General features: G+C 34.0%; 3 protein-coding genes across 3 annotated transcripts; 2 read left to right on the forward strand and 1 right to left on the reverse strand.

Moving 5' to 3' along the window:
* Positions 1–2735: 2735 nt before the first annotated feature.
* LOC105166240 (uncharacterized) lies at positions 2736–3623 on the reverse strand. Its single transcript, XM_011085535.3, has one exon. It carries the CDS (start codon positions 3508–3510, stop codon positions 3031–3033), a length of 480 nt encoding a protein of 159 aa, XP_011083837.1. The 5' UTR covers positions 3511–3623; the 3' UTR covers positions 2736–3030.
* A 4990-nt stretch (positions 3624–8613) lies between these two features.
* LOC105166250 (oligomeric golgi complex subunit-like protein) lies at positions 8614–18629 on the forward strand. The gene is made up of 12 exons (XM_011085546.3): positions 8614–9176; positions 9983–10189; positions 12215–12551; positions 13222–13383; positions 13466–13565; positions 14117–14332; positions 14444–14552; positions 15892–16092; positions 16270–16374; positions 17491–17616; positions 18080–18214; positions 18302–18629. The coding sequence occupies exons 1-12, from the start codon at positions 8715–8717 to the stop codon at positions 18413–18415; spliced, it is 2274 nt and encodes a 757-aa protein (XP_011083848.1). The 5' UTR covers positions 8614–8714; the 3' UTR covers positions 18416–18629.
* Positions 18630–20780: 2151 nt separating this feature from the next.
* On the forward strand, positions 20781–24599 carry LOC105166258 (nucleolar protein 56). Its single transcript, XM_011085560.3, has 8 exons — positions 20781–21143; positions 21866–22080; positions 22159–22316; positions 22505–22692; positions 22767–23019; positions 23155–23303; positions 23396–23530; positions 24114–24599. Exons 1-8 carry the CDS (start codon positions 20939–20941, stop codon positions 24374–24376), a joined length of 1566 nt encoding a protein of 521 aa, XP_011083862.1. The 5' UTR covers positions 20781–20938; the 3' UTR covers positions 24377–24599.
* The last annotated feature ends 346 nt before the right edge of the window (positions 24600–24945 follow it).

Below are 24945 nucleotides of genomic sequence, written 5' to 3' on the forward strand. Positions count from 1 at the left end.
ACATGGATAGTGGGTGTTTGGTTTCTGGGTGAAATAAAAGCTAAAAAGTTGGGAGTACAATTGTCTACAACATATGTATCCTCCTGTCTTCTTGTTAATTGAATTGATTTACTTTTTGTTCTGATTCATTTGCCTTTTCTTTACCTCTACAACCTTCTACAAACCCTTGACTATGACTATCACAATCTCCCAATTTACTACCTCTACCCTCTCTACTTATCACCAAGATTCCATAAAATTATATTTTTAGTCTCTCACTAACAGGAGATTCAATATTTTTAGTTATTTATTTTACGGAATCTTTAAAATAGTCCCACAATTGAAAATTTTCTGCACATTTAGGCAGGTGTATTGTGAGATTTTTAAAATGGTTTAGAATTGAGAAAATTCGACATATTTAATCATTTATTTTATGGATTTATGGGACTAAACATGTCGAGCTTTTTCAATTTCAGGACCATTTTAAAAATCTAGTAAAGCAGAGGATTAAAAATATGGTACTGAAAGTATACATAATGTTGGAATTTGTATTTTGAGTGTTTTGTTTTGATGTTTTGGAAATAGAGAAAGAAGAATAGAGATAAATAAGTACGTGTTGGAGATAGATGGTATGTCTGGATTTGTGTTTTGAGATAATTTAAAATATTTTCAAATAGTGGTGTAGGTTTGATGTTGGGATTTGAGAGACAAAAACCACTGTTCATTGTCAAATCATATCTCTTTTATATATAAATGTGTATATAAAAAAATATTATATTTTAATATTGTCTTTTTTTAAGACAAAAATTATTATTTATTGTCAAATTATGTCTATTTTATATTATATATACATTATATATATAAATGTGTGTATATATATTATATATAAAAAGTTGAAAAACAAAAATCACTATTCACTATTTAGAGTACTACTATGACAAGAAATAATATCAATAATGAAATATTGAGTTGTTATTAAAGATATATCTTAAGTGATGATAATCTTGTCATAATATAATTATTAATGATAAAAATTATGCATTAAATTGCCATTATAGATAATTAATGATGCATCTATAGTGACAACACAAATATATATATATATATATATATACTGATCATTTTGTAGTGACAATTTTTGCATGATTTTTGTGCCATTAGTTATCTCTATCGACGATGTTTACTTAAATATTGTCATTAATCGTTAAAATTATAAATATTATTATGGTGACAAAATAAAAGTTTCATGTCACTTAAAATATATAATTAGTGATAATTTTAATATCGTTGCTACTTTAAATTCATAATTAGCAAGCATTAAAAATATTTCTGGTTTTTTTTTAAAAAAAAAATGCAATTTTAGTCCTAAAAATTATAAGGGGTGAGTAATTTTCTTTTTGCGAAGTCATTTCCTAAAACAACAACAAAAATAATTAATTAATTATTTTAGTGCATGCAAACTCACTACAACTAAGAGGAATTAATTAATTTTCTCAAATCTTTATTTTTTAAAATATTTTTTTCTCACAATAGTACACACACATTACGTGTACAATATATAAATAACACTGTGTTATACGTATAATGTATACAAACGAATATAGAATATTGAAGGATTCAAACAGCTTTTTTATTACTTGAAAAATATGAAAACTTAGTACATACTATTAATATAGTATCAAATTAAGGCCTTTCAGAATTAATAACCCTTCAAAAGCGAATACCAAATTAATATTTTTTTTCTTTTTTTCTTTCCTCTCACTTTTCTCCTTCTTTATTTAGCATTAATCTTTTATTTACTAAAATTTATTTTTAATTCAACCTAATTTTATTTATTATAGACTCAATAACTACATTAGATGGCTAAGTAAAAAGTTACATTTAATAATGAGAAAATCACAGTTTTGGTTTCATATGTTAGGGTCTTTTCTAATTTAATCTCATGTACTAGGATTTCTTACATTACATCTCATGATAAGTTGAAATTTTTCCGTGATGTTAGTTTTTCAGTGTATTTTTCATTCAATAAGTGACGAAAAATATTTGAAAATACTAACAGATCCATTAATTATTGGACGAAAAATATATGTGAAAACTCACATTCAGGAATTTTTTAGTTTAAGGAATGCAATATGAAAAAATCATACAAATTAATATGACTAAACTTAAAAAAAACCCTAATATATGAGACCAAAAATTGCAAGTTACCCCTTTTATAATCAAACAAACTTAATAAATAGAAAAATTATAATTTTAGTCCTGTAATTTATGTGGGTGACATTTTTGGTCCTGCACAAATTGGTTTTCGCAATTTAGTCAATTTTGAAAATTTTCATCATTTGTCTAAAAAATTGCATGTGACTTGCATCTGAAGCAATTAAATTATAATTTTAGTCATATAGCTTAGGGAGCATTGACATTTTTTTCATGTATTAACTTAAGAGTTGGTACTTTTGACCCTGCATGAATTGATTTACAAGGCTAAAATTATAATTAAGTTGGATCATTTGCAGGTCACATAATTTTCAGATCAAAATAGTCAGGAGATGACTAAACTTGCCAAAATTAATTCGTATAAGATCAAAAATTCCACCCCTGAATTACAGAACTAAAATTATAATTTTTTTTAATATATTTTTGCAATTTTCTATTAATTAAAAATTGAATCGGATGCTATAAAGTGTGCAGCCGATGGTAGTCATCATAATCAGATTCTTGGAACTAGGGTGCATGAACTTTATAAATTAAGCAACAAAAAGAGAAAAAAAAGACCATCAATTCAAATGGGTTTCAAGAAATACATCTGCTGCAATAACAGTACATATGTTCAGGCTGTAAAATGTATGACAGTACCCTTTTCAACATCTTCACAATGTTGTCAAGAAACATAACATACATATCATGAGATCAAGAGAAACCATTGAAATCTCTCTCAATCCCTCCACCATACATACATTCATCCATGCAATAACATCCCTAATAACTCATGTGTGTAATACACAACTCCCAAATCCTTATTTTTCCCAAACAAGAACGTCTATTGCGTTCTTGTTAAGGTCTAAATTTCTGCCTGCACGACAAGCAAGTGATCTCGACGCACGTCGGGTCCGTCGTGTCGATGGCCCTCTCTTTCACACGCTCCGCCCTCTCGACCTCCTCCCTCGCCCTCTCCCACAAGCTGCGCGCCCGGGCGAACTCGGACTGCGCTAACTCCATCTCCCTCTTCGTCATCTCCATCACGCGCTCCGCGTAGGCCTTCTCCATCGCCGCCAGCCGGATTTGCTCGGCCGCCTCCCACTTCAGGGCGTCGGCCGTGTTGCGGTCGCGAGCTTTTCTTAGTAGGGAACGTTCCGATGGTGGCTTGATTGGTGTGACGCTAATCGACAATCGTAGGTCCAGCGACAGATGGTCGATGGACGAGTCGTACGGACCGGCCGACGGAGGCCAACATGGAGGTTGTGAGGAAGAAGACGGCGGAGCATGAGAGAATAGCTGCATTTCTTGATGGTGGTGGTCGGAGAAATACGACATTGATGGCCGGGCGGGGTGTAATAAAGTTAGGGTTGTAAGGAAGAAAACTAAGGGCAGATATATATACACATATAGGGATAATTGATTGGGGCTCTGAGGGAGATTGAATTTTCTACTGTAATTCTTGTTATATATATATATATATATATATAAATTATATCATCAATTTTATTTGAAAAATATTATATATATTAATCGAAATGAAAAATATAATAGAAATCGCAATAAAAGATACAATCGGATCGTAAAGGGCTAAGTAAGAAAAAACATGGGTAGTTTTCCCCATGCAAAAAGGACCGGGGACCAACAATATGTTAGTATCATCATCATCATCATCATCATCATAGGTACCCTGATTTTAAACATCTTGCATGATCCTATGAATGGATCTTCGGACTAGATTTTTTCCCTTTTTTTATTTTCTTATTTTTGGGGTTTGTGATTTGAGCAACTTGTACGTTTGTTAGTTAATTACATGAGAAATTAGGGTGATCTAATTCCAATATAGACATATGTATGATGTAAATAGGACTAAAAAAATAAATCGTGTGTAATGGACATTAATTTGATTTTTTTTTAGTTTATGTCCGGTCGAGTTTGATTATATTGATAAAAGATGATATATATATATATATATATTAATAAGAATATTAAATTACTCAGATTTGAGGGTACAATTAGTTTGATTTTGAATGTTTTAACTTCCATTGTTAATATGCAATTGAAATATAAGTTCAAGCTTGATAAATAATAATTAATCAAATTAAATTATTCGACTCAAATCATTAATTCATGTATAATTCTATATCATTTTGTTGAATTATTAATAGTTTTTTTTTTTTTTGAAAATATAAGATGCCAACATGCATCAAAAAGTAGAATTGAATTATTAATTGTCAATAAACCAAATTGTTGCAGATTTTAATTTACGTAGGAACTAAATTTAGTTTCTACGAATTATACTAAACTCCAAGTTTATTACTACTCTCTCTTTGTATCCATATGTAGGGGGGAGAGAATTGTAATGATCCTTTCATGTTCTATGTTCATGATGATGATGTCACACATATTGATTACATATCATCAATTTGAATGGTTTATAAATCTTAAATTCTTCTTCCTTAATAAATAATCTTTTTTTAAATAAATTTGTGAGGTTTCAATCAGAACAAATCGTACTTTTTAAATAACAAACATTGATTTATCGCACGTTGCATCATGTAGATATGTAGGAATGGGGTTATATGCCTGTTCCATACCCCCACTTGAGGATTAATATGTGTTATCATGTATGCATCCCATATTAATTACAAATAATAAATTTGAGTTGCTTATAACTTTAAACGCCTCATCTCCGTAGCAAAGTGTATTTTAGAAAGCAATCGGTTAGAGTCTAGTTCAAATGATGGAATATAGATCGTGTCAAAGATAAAAATTTGAGCGATTTATAAATTTTAAGGCTTTTTTAATGACAAACTCGCGCAATCTAATGAAAAAAATGAATAATACTTCATACAACGAACCATCAATAAGATAATTGTATGTTGCATCAGCTCATTTTCATAAAACTTGTACGAAATGAAACCAAACTTCCTAAGAAAACGATTCAACAAAAAGCACATAAATGAAATAATTTTTGATGATTTAATAATTGAGTTGAAGATTTCCTCCATAAAATAAAGTATAATATATTGAAGGAGCAATAATTACAAAAGCACGTGCAGCGTGCGTGCTTTGTTTTTTGGGGCCTTTTTAATTTTTATAGGGCTTTAATGGATGGTGGGCCTAAGGCTGTCGGCCCTGTTGCCTATAATGTTAAAAAGCTATCAATATTTTTCAGCACATAAAGCCCAGATTGGCACGTGGGAGCCCCTCTTAAGCCCATCATTCTCCTAATTTTCCTCAATTAGTTTTACACCCTTTGGATCACTCTTCTTTAATCATATGGGGTGCAGGATTTTCTGTGCACAAAATCTTGTTGGCACGTGCCAGCCAGTTAGGCTTTCCACTTTTCATACCCAATTGGGTTCAGGGCCACAGGGTAAATAAAGACATTCTAGAAACAAATTAAATCGAGTCGAATATATTATTATTTGAATAATTATTAAATTTAAAATTTTGAATTTGAATTTACTTTGATTTTAATCAAATTAAGTTTGGACGAGTTTTAGTTGAGTTCGACTCGAATTGAACTCGAATAATTTGATGTTATTAAGTATATTTTGTTATTCTTTTGATAATAAGATCGAACTCGATTCCAACAAAAAAAATCATCCGACGAAATTTAAATTGGAGTTCGATTTGTTAAATTAACGAATCAAATTCAAACGAATAAATTACTATTTGATTCCAAATAAAATATCAAGTAATTTGAATAATTTTGATACCAAAGTTTTATCATTAATGTTATTTTGATATTTGAATAATTATAAATGATGGAATTAGTATTAAGTTTACTATTAATGTTATTTCAATACTTCGTTGGTGCTTTTACATTTGTTTTTCTAGTATTTCTTTAATGTAATGAATTTTACTCTCATATATATATTGAAATAAAATAATAATAAATATATTAAAAAATAATAAATTTTAATCAATATATTTTGTCTTTGTTACGCCAATTTGAATCGAGGGACATGGGTTGAATAAGATGGGGAGATAGGGACTTAGCTTTTTCATTTTCTTTTTTTTTTAAACAAAAGTTATTTGAGATGATAGTGTTATAAAAACAAAATGATAATACTTATATATATATATATATATACTAGCTTTCGCTCCACGTCGTATTTATGTGTATATAATAAATGATATTTTATATTTTAAAATATATTACAATTTAGAATAAGATATGTAAATCGACACATTAAAACATGCCGAAACTGGAATTTTTTGGATCACAAAAGATTAGTATAATTGTATCGATGTTGCAATATTTTGTGTCTATATTACATCCTTTTTTTTTTAATAATATAATTTAAGATTAAGAAAAAAAAAATAGTACAGCCATGTTAAATCTAACATTTTATGTCTATAGCACCTCTTTTATGTATATAGTATGGATAGATATAAAAGCTAGAAAGTTAGCAATGTGTCAAAAAAGCCCTTTCCAATTTTATGTTTTATAAAAGTTGTTTTTGAGTGTTTGTTTAACTTTTCAACTTCAAAAAATAAAAAACACTATTGTGTTAGAGAAGATGGAAACACCTTATAAAGGGTTTTTAAGTTCTCTAAATAATCAAACATGATTGTTAAATATTCTGGCCGTATAAGGTTAAAATAGTCTTTTCTGAAAACTCCTTTTGAAATTTTATTGTTTTTCAAATATATTTTATTTAGTATGCTTCTAATTCGTTTTACATACATTTTTTTTATTGTACTATAAATTTTAAAATTTTCTAAGAATTATTATTCTTTTAAAAAATAAAAACTGTTGCAGATGCTTTTACAAAAATGGGAAGGTAGGATGTGGCGCTCCATAGACCGGTCAAGGAATGTTGTGCATTGTACCATACATGCTGGCTAGGGATATATGTAGCTAACTTATCGCTAGAAAAAAAAAAGTAAAAAAAAATCAAAGTTTAATCACATATGGCTCAACACGCAAACTAACACAAAAGTACATTTAGTCTCTCTAAACACTTTGCAAAACTGCAAACTCATATTGTAATTATAACAATATCCAACTTTAACCACTAAACTACAACAATGTCTAATTATATGTGATGTAGGTCGCGCGAAATTAGGATTTCCGGGTCGGATCGATAGGTCGGATCGCTGGGTTGAGGTCGACGATTCCCTCTTTCGAGCTACCTGTTGTGGATCCTGAGAACACAGCAAACAGAAGACTAGCCGAGAAGCCCTCGGTGATGACCCTCCGATGCTTAAGTTAGAAAAGGTGGGGTCGAAAATATAATAACGAGATCGAGTGAGATCACAAATGTGACGGTAAAATGAAGTGGTGAAGAACCTGTTTGAATAATCATAAATGAGGCTATTTATACTTGTACGGTACCCTTTACTTACGTGACACATGGCACCAATGAGGGCGAGCCACGTCACCTCCTATAAAGACTTGCTGTCGCCACTGCTGCACCTGCACAAGGGGCCCCACACGCGCTGTCATTATATACATAAAAAGAGGGTGAAAAATATAGGGGTATTTTGATAATTATGTGATTTTCCTTATTAATATAGGACTAAACAAGCAGATCAGGAACATATACTTTTGATAAAAATTCAAATTCATATATTATATATAGCAATATTCGATTTTAATCACTGAATCAAAACGATAAATGATGTGTGATAGTCATAATATTTAGTTCATGTGTTATGTCAATCCAAGAATATTTGGTCTCGGGTAGTTTCCTATTATTTTGTCCAAATGTGTGTAGTCCCTTTGCTACGTGACACACCATATATCAAAATACATGGTTTTGTTTTGATTCGAGGAGATATTTTTACTTCTAAAATGGCTTCAAATTATGATCCAACATTTTCCTTTTTGTTTATCAAAGATTTCATTAAAATTTTACTTGATACCACTGTCCGAATATATATATATATATATATATATGAAAATAATAGTTTAATTTAAGAAATATTTTAGAGCTAATTCTTTAAAATCAAATTAGTTTTCAAAATTTTTATTATTGTAAACAAAATTATTAAAAAACAATTTTGAATAGCCATTCATTTTGACTTTATTCTTTTTTATTCAATTAGATTTAAAATTTTAAATTACGTACACCACAACGTGTGTTTCAATTACTAATGCTATTATTTAAGTTGGAGGACGTTAAGAATCTAACTTGATATGTATTATGTAAATATACAAAAATACCCTCCTGTTTTATCAGAAATGGCATCACCTACCGAGTCTTGGGTCCAAGATATTCTTGATAGGTTGGATCCTGAATTTTGACATATCTGGCTTGAGTCCGGGGTTCTAAGAAGTTCTTGGCACCCAACCCGTTGCTGTTCCAACAGTATTATCAATCATGCATTTATCCGGCCCAAATTTGAGTCTGATTACAGTAAGGTGGATATCCGGCCCACTTTAGCTTCCCTTACCCTCTATCGCCCAAATAAGAGTCGCTTGTTTCAAACTCACAAGAGAAGAATAGTCGCATTCGGAGCATCCTGCAAATTTGCTGAGGCTTAACCCCCTCAGATCTCAGTTTCTTCAGCATTAGATTTCTCCAATGGCAACGGATCTGCACTCTCCACTGCCAAAATCGGCGACGGATTTGTTCGGTGATCCGATAGAGGACACCCACCCCTTATGGCTCAACCCATCCAAATTCTCCGACCCGGAATTCGACCCGGAATCATACATCTCGGATCTCCGGACGTTCGTCCCCTTCGACACACTCCGTTCGGAGCTCCGTTCGCATTTAGGCGCCCTCAAGCACGAGCTTGTTGAGCTGATAAACCGTGATTATGTGGATTTCGTCAGTCTTAGCACCAAGCTCGTCGACGTGGATGCTGCTGTGGTGCGGATGCGGGCGCCGCTCTTAGAGGTCAAAGAGAAGATCTTGGCCTTCCGTGGCTCGGTCGAGGGTTCGTTGACGGCGCTGCAGAGCCGGCTCAAGCAGCGGGCTCAGGCCAATGAGGCGCGGGAGGTGTTGGAGTTGTTGCTGGATACGTTTCATGTTGTTTCTAAGGTGTGATTTACTTGTTTCAAGTTATGTTGATGTTGGAAATGCGGAATATGCATGAGTTCTAAGTTGTAATGTGATTGTGTATCTGGTACCAAATCAATCCGGTGCACTTATTTTGTTGGGGAAATTTCTTAACTGATGTTCTTTGATCTCTCCTTTTTAGTCTTCCGGCCGATAATGATGTAATGATGGCTGCTTTGATCACTAATTTTCAAATCATGCACGTAAGTACCCATAGTTATGGCCAAGTCAGCAGGAAACACGTTTTCTTGATTAGTTATTTAACTGAAGCATCTCTTAAGACGATGCATTGTTTTAAGCTACTATTGTTCTATCTGCGGATTGACACTGATGTATTCACAATTGCACCCAATCAATCACAAGGAAAATGGTTTTTGGTAAGTTGTTTGCTTAGTATTATTATCATGCTTATTATTTTGAATGAGAGAACTTTCAGCTTTAAGAGTCAATCTCTTACTGGTGAGTTGTTTACTGCACCTATCTAATTGATGCCTAAATACTACTGCTTACCTCAGCTTTAAGTTCTATCTGGTCCTTAACAATTATGGAACTAAGATTAATTTCTCCAGGAGACTGTAGAGATTTTTAATTCTATGTAGTCATACGTGTTTTCTGCTTCATATGATATGGGACATCTTGGTTGGGGCTCATTCGCTTGGACTATGTAAATGGCAGATGACACAAAAAAGAGAGAAAAGACAACTTAAGTTTTCAGCCATTGTTTTGCTCTAGTTCTTTCATTGCTTCAGTGCTTGTATTCGATGAAAGTTCACATTATACTGGTTCAGGTTGAAAAGTTGATAAAAGAGCTGCCTACTGTCCCGGCTGATTGGTCCAGTGGAACACTGAACTCTACAGAGAAGGGTCAATTAAGCAATGGCATCTCCTTTCAACATGCAGAAAATGGAGCAAACCTCAGGGAGACGCAAAGCATGCTTCTGGAGAGAATTGCCAGTGAAATGAATAGGCTGAAGTTCTATATCGCCCAGGCACAGGTCTATCTTGCTCAATCCTCATATTAGGGGCTTATGTTGTAATGTTAGTTGATATATGCTTTATACTATTCTTTCATGTTAATATCATGATTTTAATACTAACATACTATCATTATTCTTCACTTTACGTTGTGCAACTTATCACCTGTTCAACTATTTGTTTCTTCATGTGGTTCTCTTCTATAGTTTATGTCTAACATATATTGGTGTTTTGGCAAATTTCCAATTTCTGAGCTATTCATGACTGAATCAGCTCAAGTTTTCTTGAACAAGTTGTAGCTTTGGACACTAGCCACTAGTTCATGTAGCAAAGATGATCCTAATGTTTTTTTAAATTTATATAATATATACATTTTTAATACTATGTAGTTGTTATGAAGCTTTATTTTTTCTCTTTGGAGCTATATTCATGTACACTTATTTTAAAAATAATTAAACTTTAACAAAATTATACAAAATCATTATATAGTGCTTATTTTATTGATATCATACACATGTACAGCATATTTTATGATCTACATATCACGAATAAATATATTTCACATAATATCATATTTATACTAATAGTATGTTAAATGTTATATAGATTATATACTATATATGCACTACATTTTGCATCAATGCTACAAATATAATATGTTGTATTCTGCCAATATGGGTAATGTTACATTATATTATTAAGATTTATACACATAACAGCCCTATATGATAGAGAAATGTTAATTTAGATAACTTATATCATAATTCACTCCATGTCATATTAAAGTTCCCATATGATTACATAAGAAGCTTTAGATATGTGTTAAAAAAATTGAAAAGTTTGTGTAGCTTAGACTACTGCCCTGGAATATAGTTGTCAAGAGTTAATAATCAATTATTAATTTAAATGGGATATACTTTTGGAACAAAATTTCTATTTTAGAAAATAGAGCCTTTTGGGATGTTCAGAAAAGAAATAGGAGTGCTAAATTTGGACAGAGGGACTTCTTCTGTGTGTTGTACTACTGGGGTATGGGGGACATAGATGAGCTTCAGCACTTTATTCTATTTTCACTTAATTCCCACTAATGAGCTTTCCTTTTAGTAGAATTGGGTTTTGTTTGGGAAATCGTCATTCCCTAGAGTCATCACTGGGTTGGTCCTATCAACAGTTTGAGCCGCAAGCCATAGTATTCTGTGTGCTTTCAGAGGCAATTGAAGATTAAGCACAACATATTCATAATCTTTCAGAGTACTTATATGAGAGCTTGAGAACTTGGTGCTAATAATATTTTCCTAGATAAATATTTATGCATTTAACATATTGCTAATTGAATGAGCTGTAGATTGTGAATGTTGATCCATAATACACTGTATAAATCACTAAAATACTAGTATTGACAGTTTCAAACTTTTCAAAATTTTTCCAGTTCAACTTCCCTGAACTTTTCCTGTCAATTTTTGGTACTACTTTTTGTTGGATTAATAGGATGAACAAAATTATCTAAACTATGATTACATAATAGTAAAAAAATGTACAGGTGTTAGCGATGCATTGTGGAAAATTTACCCTACCTTCAGCTTCTTGCCACTTGAAACTTAGACATTATGGGTATCTTTTACAGAATTCCTGTCATCTAAGTACCTGAAATTTGGAACGTTGAATAAATATGACCTGAGAAACCACTAATGTTTCTCTAAACAACTATGCCACTGTTTTAGGGCACAAGAAGTACAAGATTCTAATAGATGTGCTATAATACCAAAAGAGTTGTCAAATAAAATTGCTTGTACCTCAAGTTAGTTTACATTGAAGCTGTTTCTCTTAAAAAATTGTTCCATTCTCCTTGTGTTATTCTTTTTTCATACTAAGTACGTCAAATTGGCAGTCAAGGAATGTCTGATCCCTGAAAGCCGATAATGCGTTTCAATATGTGATATATCTTGCACTTCACCATTTTTAGCATTGACAACATCCATATATGTTATTCAATTTGAGAAGTCTGGAATACTTATCCTGATTCATTCTCTATAACGGCAGTACAGAATATGCCTTTCATTGATAACATGAAAAAGAGGATTCAGAATGCTAGCTTGTTACTGGATACGAGCTTGGGACACTGTTTTGTAGATGGACTGGAGAACAGGGATGCAAATGCAATATACAATTGTTTGCGCGCATATGCTGCTATTGATAATACCAGCAGTGCAGAAGAAATTTTTCGCTCAACTGTTGTTGCACCATTCACACAGAAAGTTATCCCTCATAGCTCGTCTGGAGTTGTTGGTGGGTCATCTGGAGATGAGCTTGAGCAAGACTATGAAAGAATTAAGCGCTACATTGAAGATGATTGTAAATTTCTCTTGGAAATATCTTCAACAGGTATGCTTGTTATTTCAGTGACAATAAAGCAATATTCGGAATGCATTTCCTGAATTTTTCATGTTGGACTGGGTCTATTAAAGAAATTCTATTTTTCCTCAGTTGACTTCTATATTAGACTTAATTCAGGTGGCTAGTATCGCAGAGTAGAAATGAGCTATGGGTTACTGTTACAAATATTAAATATTAAATGGTTTTCCTCTTTATTAGTTTAAACATTTAAATGAAATAGTCATTCAACATGTGAGCAAAGCTAGGCCTCACCAAAGCTCTAAGTTTGAATCTAAACGCCGCCTGTTTATAAATAAGAGTGTCACATGCTAGGCTTAATAAAAAGAATATTACTTGCACGTGCTGAGGTATGTTAGAGCTAATTTTAAGTAATTCTCCTCTGTATTAGCTTAAGTTTTAGATAAAGTGGTAATTCAACAGCTAAAATTTTATACGTTGTCCAAATGCTTTGCGTTTTTTTCATATCCCAATGCTTTGCTGTTTTAAAATTTTCCTTGTCTGTGTAAATGTAGGGTATTTCCTGTGTGTCTGTGTATGCATTACGACTAGCATTTTGAAATGCTTAATAGTTATATCTTTCCTCATACAATAAAGTCAGTAAAATACTCAAATTTCCTCATACTTGCTTATTATTTTATGTGAATATGAATATTTGCAGAAAATTCAGGTCTACATGTATTTAGCTTTCAGGCGAATTCTATTCTCAAAGAGATTTTATCAGCCATCCAAAAAGGAAAACCTGGGGCGTTCTCTCCCGGAAGGCCCACAGAGTTCCTGAAAAACTACAAATCAAGCCTAGATTTCTTGGCCTATTTAGAAGGTAGCAGAGAAATTTTAAACACCTGAATTGTATTCGTACTCTGGTATTCTATCTGCTCATGTTTTTTTCTTTATCATGCAAGGTTATTGTCCCTCCAGATCTGCAGTTGCTAAATTTCGGCAAGAGGCAGTGTATATAGAGTTCATGAAGCAGTGGAATACTGGGGTGTATTTCTCTTTGAGGTGTGCATCACAATTTTTTTTTTACATAAATTACAGCTATCTCCCTAAAAGATTTGGCATAATTGTGAAAAACCCCCTTGTTGTTTTGGGAATACCCCCTTGTAGCTCCTACTTGATGTGGATATTATAACATTTATTTTTAAAAAAAAAAAGTTTGACAAAATGGAAAAAAGAACTCAAGGGGGTTAAAAAAGATAATCCATAGCATATATTAGTCCATAAAAATAATGTAGAAAATTCTAAATAATATATAAAACTTTAATTCATTAATTCAAAAAGGCATTTTTGCCCATTCACCACAAATTGGATGGAAACTATCACACCCTAACGGAATGTAATGGGCTCGTTGTTAGATAGATGTTAAAATCGGGGGCACTTGTAATTTCCCAAACATCGAGGTGCTATTTGTACTAAAGTTCAAAGGAGGTGGTTGTAATTTACCCATTCTTTTAATATCCGATGCTGCCATGGCCTTTTTAACCTTGAGAAGGCGATAGAAGTAATAAAAATAATGAAATGTATAGAGTAAAGCTGTTGTTTCCTCACCTCAGGTTTCAGGAGATAGCTGGGGCTTTGGATTCTGCACTTATGACAACTACTCTCATACCGTCTCAGAGCTCATCCTCAGACCAGGAACATTCTCATACCTTAGTATTGAAACAAAGTATTTCCCTTATGGAATCGTTGAGATTATGCTGGAGAGATGATGTTTTTATCATTTCTTGCTCCGACAAGTTTTTACGTTTATTTTTACAACTTCTTTCAAGGTCAGTATGTTTATTTAGTGTGGGCAAGAAATTTCATACTTTTGATGTTAGGATTTTGGCCCGAATAATCATGCTCACTTTGGAAAAATCCCAACTTTGTTATTGATGTAGGTACTCAAACTGGTTATCAGCTGGATTGAATGCTCGCAAAAGTGGTAATGCAAATGCCAATTATGGATCTGAATGGGCTTTTGCTGCTACCCCAGATGATCTTCTCTATGTACGTATCTCATGGATCAGATGCTTTCTATGTGGATTGATATTGTCAAGATTACCACTACATTCTGATTTCGTTTCTTTAGTGCCTTATTACTTTGTTTTATTGTTATCTCCATGCTTACTATGTCAAATTAGGAATTATATTGTTATGGTAAAATCATTGTCATAATGGAATAAGACCTAAAACTTTTACATTTTTGCTGAGCTCAACTGTCAACAACACCGCCCCCCCCCCCAAGAAAAAAAGAAATATATATATATATATATATATAATTTTTTCCCCTTATAACATACAATGAAGCTTCTAGGTATGAATTCACTTGCCACCTTTGAAAGAGTGAAGTGTACTGTCTCGTGTTTTGGTCCAATAAACCATTTTCAAACCTGCTAAGTCATCACATTTTGTCATGTATAGAAATGTGAAAGGTAATGGGAAAGCCGAAAAAGTGAAATGTGAAGGCTTCCTGTAGAAGATAGAATCAATTTAAATTACTTTTGGTACGGATCAATTGCATTTGCTGGTGTGGCTCCTTTTCTTTGAGATCCATTTGGAGTTGATGAATCTGGATGGGTTATATAGTACAAACAGGAGGAATGAACAATAATCTAACTTGTTTGTTGTATTTAGAGTTGCACTGTCTGTAGATAGCTGGAGTTTGCCATCTAGTCTTCTCTCTCCTATGCTCCATCCTTTGCTTGGTAGTACTCTTTTTGGCTCTAAATTTATTTCTTTATCGCTATGTCTGCCGTCTGCCTTCCCAAATCAAGCTCTCCTTTATGAATTATGAATTATTGCAGTGCAGTTATTGATGCTGATCTCAAAAAATATTCTTACTCTGATAGAGAGATTTTAAAACTACCAGGTCACCTACTTAACTTTCTTAATTTGAAAATGTAATTAAAATGCTCTTAGGTCTCATCACATACAAAACAAATGATATGCTGCTCTGTGACACAATCTATTAACCTGACTCTTGATTGCTTGCATACCATTTCCTTTACTTGTTAAAGTTGGACCTTAACCAATAATAGAAAAATAATTATAACTTTGTAAATTTGAGGTAGGAGTTTTAAATGTTGGCTTTATCAGATTTTAGACATTGATATTTTTCTCGACGAAAACATGAACACGTGTAATATTTGGAATCTAGTGAACTTTGAATTCCAAGACATTGATATTCTTTCCTTTTCCTTTTGTTCCATGTATCCCTCTGCTGAACCACTAGAATGTAGATAAATGGTGATGCCATGTAGCTCTGTTTCCATATAGAAAATTGGCAACCACTTTATAATGTTTTAGAACATTGTGTTAATTTATTAGTTACCTTTCTGTGTCACAGATTATTCATGATTTAAAATGCCTAGTGGAGGAAGTATGTGGCAGCTACCTTGGGAATGTACTTGAGGTTCTCAAGCCATGTTCCACTGAAGTGCTTGACCTTGTGAAAGAGAGTATCTTACAGGGAGGCAATTCACTCAAAGTACTTCAGCCTCTTGTCATGAATTCAATTATAGAAAATCTAGTTGAGAAATCTGTGGAGGTAAGCCATCTTTTCAAATTTCATCTTCAGTCTTAATTTAATGCTGCCTACTTAGTGTAACAAGCGATTTTATATTAAATTAATATGCATCCTCAGATTGTATTTTTAACTGATTGGTTATTTTCCGATGCACTTTAATAGAAATGCCTTTGATGTATTTAAAAATATATTATGTAGGACTTGCGTCAAATGAAAGGAATAACTGCAACATACAGGATGACCAACAAACCTCTTCCTGTTCGTCATTCACCTTATGTATCAAGTGTTTTGCGTCCTCTAAAGGTAAAGCATGTTGTTTAGCTCACTAAATATTGCAGCTTATAAAACATAAATTTAAACATTAAAGTTTGTGAATTTTATTTCTGTCTACTGCTCCCCTTTGGTCCAAGATTAAGTAAAGATCATTAATAGATCACTTTCTCTCACTGAAGGTAGGAATAAGTGCTGATCATTGTGTATGGCATGTAACTTTTAACTTATAATATAGATGGTTACTATTTGCACCAACCTTGTACTCAAACAAGGTTATTGCTTAGGTCTTTCACTTTGAGGGTCAAATGATAGCTGAATGAGTGTAATCATGAGGGATCCAAACACCGACAGATATTGCAGGTCAAGAGGTTGCGGAATATCCAGTGTGAAAAGCAGAAAATTAACAGTGTAATTATATAATTGAGTGATCCCAGCAACAGTAATTCTTTAGAAAGTCCTCTATTGATCTTTACATAAAACGTTAATTTCTGGTAGAAATTACTTGTACAAGTCTGAACACTGTTGTAATCGCATTCTAGAAGTGCTATTTACATTCTTTCAGAATTGCACAAAGCATAGCCAAAACTCGACTTGTTTTTGTCCAGGGCCAGCAATTGGCCCTTTGAAGGCACTGTGACCCAGGATGTCAGTCAACACCTCCTAACCTGTAGGATGGAGCAAGTTTGCTTTTTCTGTGGGTCTCTGAGAGTAGATATAGCATGCACTTCTATACTTTTCCTTGCCAAGTTCCTCTTCACAGAGGCAGCAAGGACACTTGAGTGGTGTTATTACAAGTGCATATGGTCTTTCTCCTTTAGAGTAGCAAAAGATAATGTGGTTATGCTCTTCATTGGCAAAAACTGATGTTCTGGTGGTTTAAATGTCCTTTCAAATGACCTGGTTTGTGCTTTTGTATAATAAAAATGATGGCTTGATTTCAAATCAAGGTTTTCTTAGTTGGACATAATTTTAGCTTGTTTGCTGATTTCTATCTCTTTACTTATGCAGTTATGGACTCTTGAGAAATTACATTTCCATGTATCAATTGATTTTTTACTCGTGTTCTTCTGCTTGCCTAGTACTTCAGAATATAAAACTGCTTTGTACAGAAAATCTTCTGTTTGAACTATTGCCAAAATTTTGCAGGCTTTTCTGGATGGAGAGCGAGCTGCTACATATCTAACAAGTGAGCTTCGGAAGGAACTCGTACAGAGTGCTGCTAATGAAATTACTCGTCGATATTATGAATTAGCTGCTGACCTCGTTAGTGTGGTATGCTGATTCAGTATTTTTCTAGATTCCTCCCCTCTGTCGCTAAGCATCCTTTTTGTCCTTTAACTTTCAGCAATAACATAAAATATCCCTCTGAATCTAGAATTTAGAGGATAGTGAAAAAGAAAAACAAAAGCATATTGTTGCAAAATGGATGAAATGTTGAGCATTACGGAAAAAATATGAGGTGATGGTATTTATTAGTAAATCTCTCATAATTACATTTTTGCTTAACTGTACTACCCCATGGGTTATTGTTCATTGGCTTCTATGCCATTCATGAAGTAGAGAACTGTCTCTCATAAAGAGAGCAATATTTGTGAGAATGGGGAGAATTCTTTCTTTAGGCAGGATCACCGTAGCCTCTCGATAAAGGAGGATTTAGAACGAAATCATTTATGAAATAAGTTACATTCTGTTTCATTTTCTCTGAAAATGCTGCCAAACCGATACTTGTTGGCAGGCCAGGAAAACAGAGTCCTCGCTTCAGAAAATACGTTTAGGAGCACAAAGGCGAGCTGGAGCCACTTCAGATGTTTCAGATCAGAATGTCTCCGACACAGACAAAATGTGCATGCAGTTATTTCTTGATATTCAGGTCACTACTATTATGTGAATAATATTCTCGCCTTTTTGTGTTTCAGTAGATAATGGCCTAGTCTTACCACTTCTTTGTGATGTTCAGGAGTATGGACGTAACCTTGCTTCCCTTGGAGTTGATGCTGCTGATATTCCAGCTTATCGTTCCTTGTGGCAGTGCGTTGCCCCTTCAGACAGGCAAAACTCGATAAGCTTCTAGTTATGCTGGTTTACTGACATTCATAGTTTGATAAAATATAGTCTGTTTTATTACGTGTTCCTTAAAACATGCTGCTAGCATCTTATGGGTCAAATATAAGAGGATGCGTTCAATCAAAATGGATTGATTACATACACTGAATTCTTTCAAAAATGGTTTTCTTTGCTGGAGTTCGCTCTGCTTAATGTAATTCAATGCCCATTTTTTCTGTGAACTGTTTCTATTTACCTTTTTCTGCATACATTTGCTTTACTATCTTTACACAATGAACACGTGAGAAGTGTTCTGGAAGACCTATTCCAGAAGTAGCTGTCCTCAAATCTTTTCTGTTTCCAGGAGACTCAAAAACTCTTAAAGTAACACTAAAAATCCAACATGCACTCACACATACATTTCTTAATCAGTAGAGAGGAATTGTAAACTACCACTAGTGAAACAGATCCTCTGAGCATTCAGCTCTTTATCTTTGTGCATTTTTGCTGCTTGAGTGTATAGTGTATGCTGCAAAGCTCGACTATGATACTGAAGCCTTCCATGAGGGCCAACAACTCACTTCCTCTTCATCCTCACTCTTCTCTCACGGCCCAGAGCCTTGCATGGTATGGTGCAAACTACCCTGTTCTTGCTCATCCTTGTAGCTTTGCAACTTTTTCACAAGAAAACAAAAAGTAGCTTTTATTCAGCTTTGTAAGTCACAAGTCCATGATTAGTATGTCCAAATCAAACAATGACCCTCACATGTTGTACAAAGCAAACTCGTTTCGCAAGTGGTTACTTGTGTCCTTTCACTTTCTATTTGGGATACTTTTGATCTCTTTTTTCTCCTCTATTTTCTGGACCCGTTCCCAATAGGTTCAAAGCGTAGGCACCATTGATAACATTAGTGGGTGTTGTTCTATACCAATTGAAGCGTACCAGAATATTATCGAGTCATATGAAACAAATAAATCACATAATGCTGAAAAGCTTCTAAAAGAATAAAGTATCACAAATTGCTTTTTTATGTTACACATAGAAGCTTTATATCATATCCAGACATAAAATAATTTTCAGAATTAAGTCGTTTAACGAATTAATGCATAAAAAACAAAAAAAAAAGATATAAATTTACACCTTCATCTCTCTATACTCATCCATGCACTCGGCAGGATCTCCGGCCTTAATGCCTGTTTTTTCTGCACCCTCAAGTACTGGTAACATGCTAGATTTGGTTTAAAAATGATTGTTTCACTTATTTAAGGCATCTTATAAACTTTTGAAGTATTTCATAAAATAATATTTTATAGTTTATAAGATATTAATAATGATGATTTTGTAATTATTATAGTTTAAAAAATGCGTTAGGAACTCCTACTAGATGTGGATAACTTATCTCACTTCCGTAGTGTTTGGGGATATGGTCATAAAAGATTTGAATAGATTCGGATACATTATTATGTATTTAAATTATATTGATCCTTAAAAATTATATTTGAATTTGATTTAATTATTAATTTAATTATACTCAATAAATTTCAATTGGATCGAACGCTAGTCGAACTGAAATAATTTGATACTTTGAATATATTTTATTCTTTTTTAGCTAATCAAATCGAGTTTGAAAACTTATAAAACGATAAATTTGTTAAAGTTTAGTTTTGTTAAGTTTAGCAAATTAAGTTCAAACGAGCTCTTATCTATCGATTTCAATTGAGTATCGAGTAGTTTGATTTATTTTTCAGTATTATCTGAAAAAATTGTATTTTCTGTCATGTACTTTAGGTATAGTACACATTTCGTCCAATTAGTTACTTGATTTTCATTAATTCTCGGTAAAAAAATAATGTTTTTGGGCCACATTTACTTTCCTAAATTGGGTTGGATAAGCAGCCCAATCCCCACAACACAGCCATTTACTTATTTAGACGGGGGCCTGAGAATATCATGCTCGGAACTCATCCTATCAATTTAGGTGGCATGAGTCCAACTATTATAATCAATTTAAGTAAACTGACAACCACTAATCTAAATTCTTTTTTATCATAAATTTAAATTCGATTAATCATATCATCTAGTTATTCCTTATAACAAAATAAACAATACTGCATTTTCAGATTTCGTAGTATTTTGATAGAAATATCATGTGATCATTAACTCTTTAGTCTTTTAGATAGTTATGAATTTTTTTTTTCCAAAATACTTTATTCTATGAAAATATTAAAAATAATATTTTTTTTAAAAAAAATTATAAAATAATTAATAAGAATATCATAATTAATGGAACGAAAAATATATTAATTTAAAAAATTTGACCCAAAAATAAATGCTATTGTTTTGACCCGGCCCAAATCAGCCGAAGTAAAGGAAAGTAAACGCAACCTAAACCCTAATCCCTCGTTTTGTGCCCTCTTCTTATGCGCACTCACTTGACACAGAAAAACCCCTAAACCCTAGTCTCACAACACAAACTTCCACCCGCCGAGTACCACAACCCCCACACTCCCCATACAAAACGGTGGAGTAAGACACCGAGAGGGAAAAGCGATGGCTCTGTACGTGCTGTACGAGTCTGCTTCGGGATACGGTTTGTTCTTAGCACATGGGATTGATGAAATCGGGCAGAATACGGAGGCGGTTCGGAGCTCCGTTGACGACCTTAACCGGTTTGGGAAGGTGGTGAAGCTCGCCGCTTTTAGCCCCTACGAGTCTGCGCTTGATGCTCTCAACCAGTGCAACGCCGTCTCCGAAGGTAAAAACGAGACCTTGAAAAAATTTTCCAGTTCGTTTGGAGAGTTGTTGTTGCGTATTTGTGCGTGCATGTTTCTGTGTTTGTTTTTTCCTGTTTTCCTACGAGAAACTCTGTTGGTATTCTTTTGGTGGTGATGTGTAACGCAGAGTTTTGAAAAGGGAAATGAGGTAATTTTTGGCTTTCTGTTGACTGAAATATTGGATTTTATTTGGTCATGGAGTTCTCTTGCTGTACATCTGATGGAATGAGTTGCTGTAAGACATTTAAGCAGACTGAAGCTTTAGTGAAGAAATGTCAATTGACTCTTAAGAGGTTTGTGGGATATCCAATTTGCAGAAAAGGGAGTATAATATTGTCGAGATAATTGTACTTTGCTTGCGCCAGTTTACAGCCTCTTTTCAAGGAACCTCTATCTGTATCTTTTGGAACGCAAGGAAGCAAAAACGAGAGGAAAAACACACCTGGGTTTTCTGTTTCATTTTGTAGTTCTGGGTGGGTGTCTGGAGCCATCCTTCTGGAAATAGGATGTACTACTAAATTAGAACCTCCAATGGCTAGAAGATTCCATTGCTTTGAAACTGTATTGTACTAGTTGATTAAGGAAACCATTTTGCTTGTTGTTCTTCCCTCATTTTTCTTTTTCCTTCTTTTCGTAACATAATCCAACCACTGTGTTTGAAAAACCTAATTGCACTGTTTGTCTGGTCTGTTGTTGGATTAAGGTCAAATGACTGATGAGCTGAGGAACTTTTTGGAGCTTACTTTACCAAAGGTTAAAGAAGGTAAGAAGCCAAAGTTCAGTTTGGGGGTGGCAGAACCGAAGCTTGGATCACATATTTATGAAGTAACTAAGATTCCCTGCCAGAGCAATGAGTTTGTTCTTGAGCTTCTTCGAGGTGTGCGATTGCATTTTGATCGGTTCATTGAAAATCTAAAGGTTAGTCATTTTCCATCTTGTGCTTTTTTTCTTCTTGGGACAAGTTGAAGAATGATGTGTCCGATTAAATATGAACAGCCTGGTGATTTGGAGAAGGCACAACTTGGTCTGGGTCACAGTTACAGCAGAGCAAAGGTGAAGTTCAATGTGAACCGTGTAGACAATATGGTTATCCAGGCTATCTTTCTTCTTGATACCCTTGATAAAGATATCAATTCCTTTGCCATGAGAGTAAGGTCAGTATATTCCTTTCGTTTACCTCCTAGCTAAACTACTTTTTGGTTAGTTGCAAGTTGCAACTATTAATTCTAGTGTTCTACTGCCTGTTAATGGTTATTAATTACTATTTATAAGTCATGTGAGGTCCTTTAGAACGAAGGTTATTTGTGTACATATTCTCTTATATATCCCTTGTTTCATTCAGAGAATGGTACTCTTGGCACTTCCCTGAATTAGTGAAGATTGTCAATGACAATTATCTGTATGCCAAAGTTGCAAAATATGTGGAGGACAAATCACAGTTGTCTGAGGACAATTTATCAGGCCTGACAGACATAGTTGGGGATGAAGATAAAGCAAAGGAGATCATAGAGGCTGCCAAAGCATCCATGGGTACAGTTTCTGGCTTTTGTTGGTTGAAATGCATGCTTTATTCTATATTCACATGAAATTCTTTATGTTTCCAGGACAGGATTTGTCGCCAATAGACTTGATTAATGTCAAGCAATTTGCACAAAGGGTGATGGACCTTGCTGAGTACAGGAAAAAGCTATATGATTATCTGGTTGCCAAAATGAATGATATAGCACCTAATTTGGCTGCATTGATTGGTGAAGTTGTGGGTGCACGTTTGATTTCTCATGCTGGTAGTCTAACAAACCTGGCAAAGTGTCCTTCTTCAACTCTTCAGATACTTGGCGCAGAGAAGGCTCTCTTTAGGTACTTCCCTGAAGCCGCACATTTCTTGATTAGTTTAGTGCACACTTTTGACTGCTTTGTTGTTTGCTTTATTGGTTTTGAGGAATATTATTGGTTTCTCTCCTGGTTTTGCTTATACTCTTTTTTTTGCTTCAGGGCATTGAAAACGCGTGGGAACACTCCAAAGTATGGCCTTATATTCCATTCTTCCTTCATAGGCCGTGCATCTGCTCGAAACAAAGGACGGATGGCTCGCTATCTTGCAAACAAGTGCTCTATCGCCTCTCGAATTGATTGTTTCTTAGGTAACCAGTTTTTTCTTCCCAAGCCATTGTTTTGCCTCTTTTTTTGTGCATTAAGAATTTCATTGATGAATCATGACATATTTTTGTTGCAGAGAAAAATACAACTGCTTTTGGAGAGAAACTCCGTCAGCAAGTTGAGGAGCGGCTAGACTTCTATGACAAAGGGGTCGCTCCTCGTAAAAACATTGACGTGATGAAATCTGCGATTGAATCAGTTGACGGCAAAGGTGACATTCAAATTATGCTTCTGAAAATATTTAAAACATTTAAGGGGTCGGTTATGAGAAAGTCTGATCTCTGAATGAATAGATAGATCTTTAATTGTCTGGTATTCGTGTGGCACTGATTCATGTGCTCTATCGCATATTTTTATGCTTTATAGCTGGTGGTGTATTTGCTTATGCCTTTAGTTTACGACTACTCTTCTTTAGCTGATGGACAATTGATTTAAACTGAATTGATTAAATGGACAAAGTGTTGGATTCTAGCTCTTAGTGGATAGAATGATCACAATGTTTCATATATGTGTTTGCTGTAATCATGTTTACTATTCACTAAACCATTCACTTGATTTGTATATTTTATGTGTCGTCTGTTTGCCTGCATCTTTTTAGTGAGTTTTCCGCTTCAACAAGATACAAACCCTTGTTCCCTATGTTTTCTAGAAAGTGAAAAACACAAAAAGAGTAAGTAGATGGCCCATTATAATGTCCTGACAATTTTTTGGAAAGAAGCACCTTACATTAGCTTTCCAATTGATATGTTGCCCGGACATAAAAAAAACTTGATTCCATCTCAAACTTTTTGCAGAGGATGAGCCTGCTGTTGCTGCTGTAAATGGAGAAGAGAATGAGGAGACTAAAACTGAGAAGAAGAAGAAAAAGGAGAAACGAAAGCTGGACGGAGAAGAAGAGCAGGAGAAGAATGATGTGAATGGATCCAATGTAGAAGATGGAACTGCAAAAAAGAAGAAAAAGAAGAAGAGTAAAGATGAGATCATGGAAGATGTACCCGCCGTCAGTGAAGGAAAAAAGAAGAAGAAAAAGAAGTCACGGACTGAAGACAGTGAGTAAGCTTGGCAAAGCTTACTAGTCGGAAGAAGGGAAGGTTATTATGTACTGTCTCTTGGCTCGAGCATAAGTAATTTAGCGGATGTATCGAACATTTTGGATAGTTGTAAGGATATTGTTTTTCTGTGCTGGTATTCTAGTCTCCCATTATTATAAGATGATACTGCTGTCCATTATTATAAGATGATACTGCTGTGATGAATGGAAATTTTGGCATATTTCTCAATTCTCATTAGCGGAAGTGTTTATTGGCTGTTCAAATCAATATGAGGATGTCTCCATGTTTCAATTGGGCAGTTGAAGTTGAGATTTGTTGTGCATTTTCTCAAAATCCCCTCTCTACTGTATTTGTATTACATGGTTTACAGCCAACGATTTGTAGAAATATCACTAGAAAATTGAATGGTTACTTCAGCGTTTTTCAATATCAACCAAAATGGTTACCAGGACAGTACTGTTTCCCCCAATTTCTCAGCTACAGCTACTGGCGTCGGCGCCCTGATCATATCAATTACCGATGCCATCGGCTCTTTCCTTGCGGCAGCCTCAGCAGAGTTCCACCTGCCTCAAGA

Source organism: Sesamum indicum, linkage group LG1 (assembly GCF_026168435.1).
Source record: "Sesamum indicum cultivar Baizhima isolate 11 linkage group LG1, ASM2616843v1, whole genome shotgun sequence".
NCBI classification, from domain to species: Eukaryota; Viridiplantae; Streptophyta; class Magnoliopsida; order Lamiales; family Pedaliaceae; genus Sesamum; species Sesamum indicum.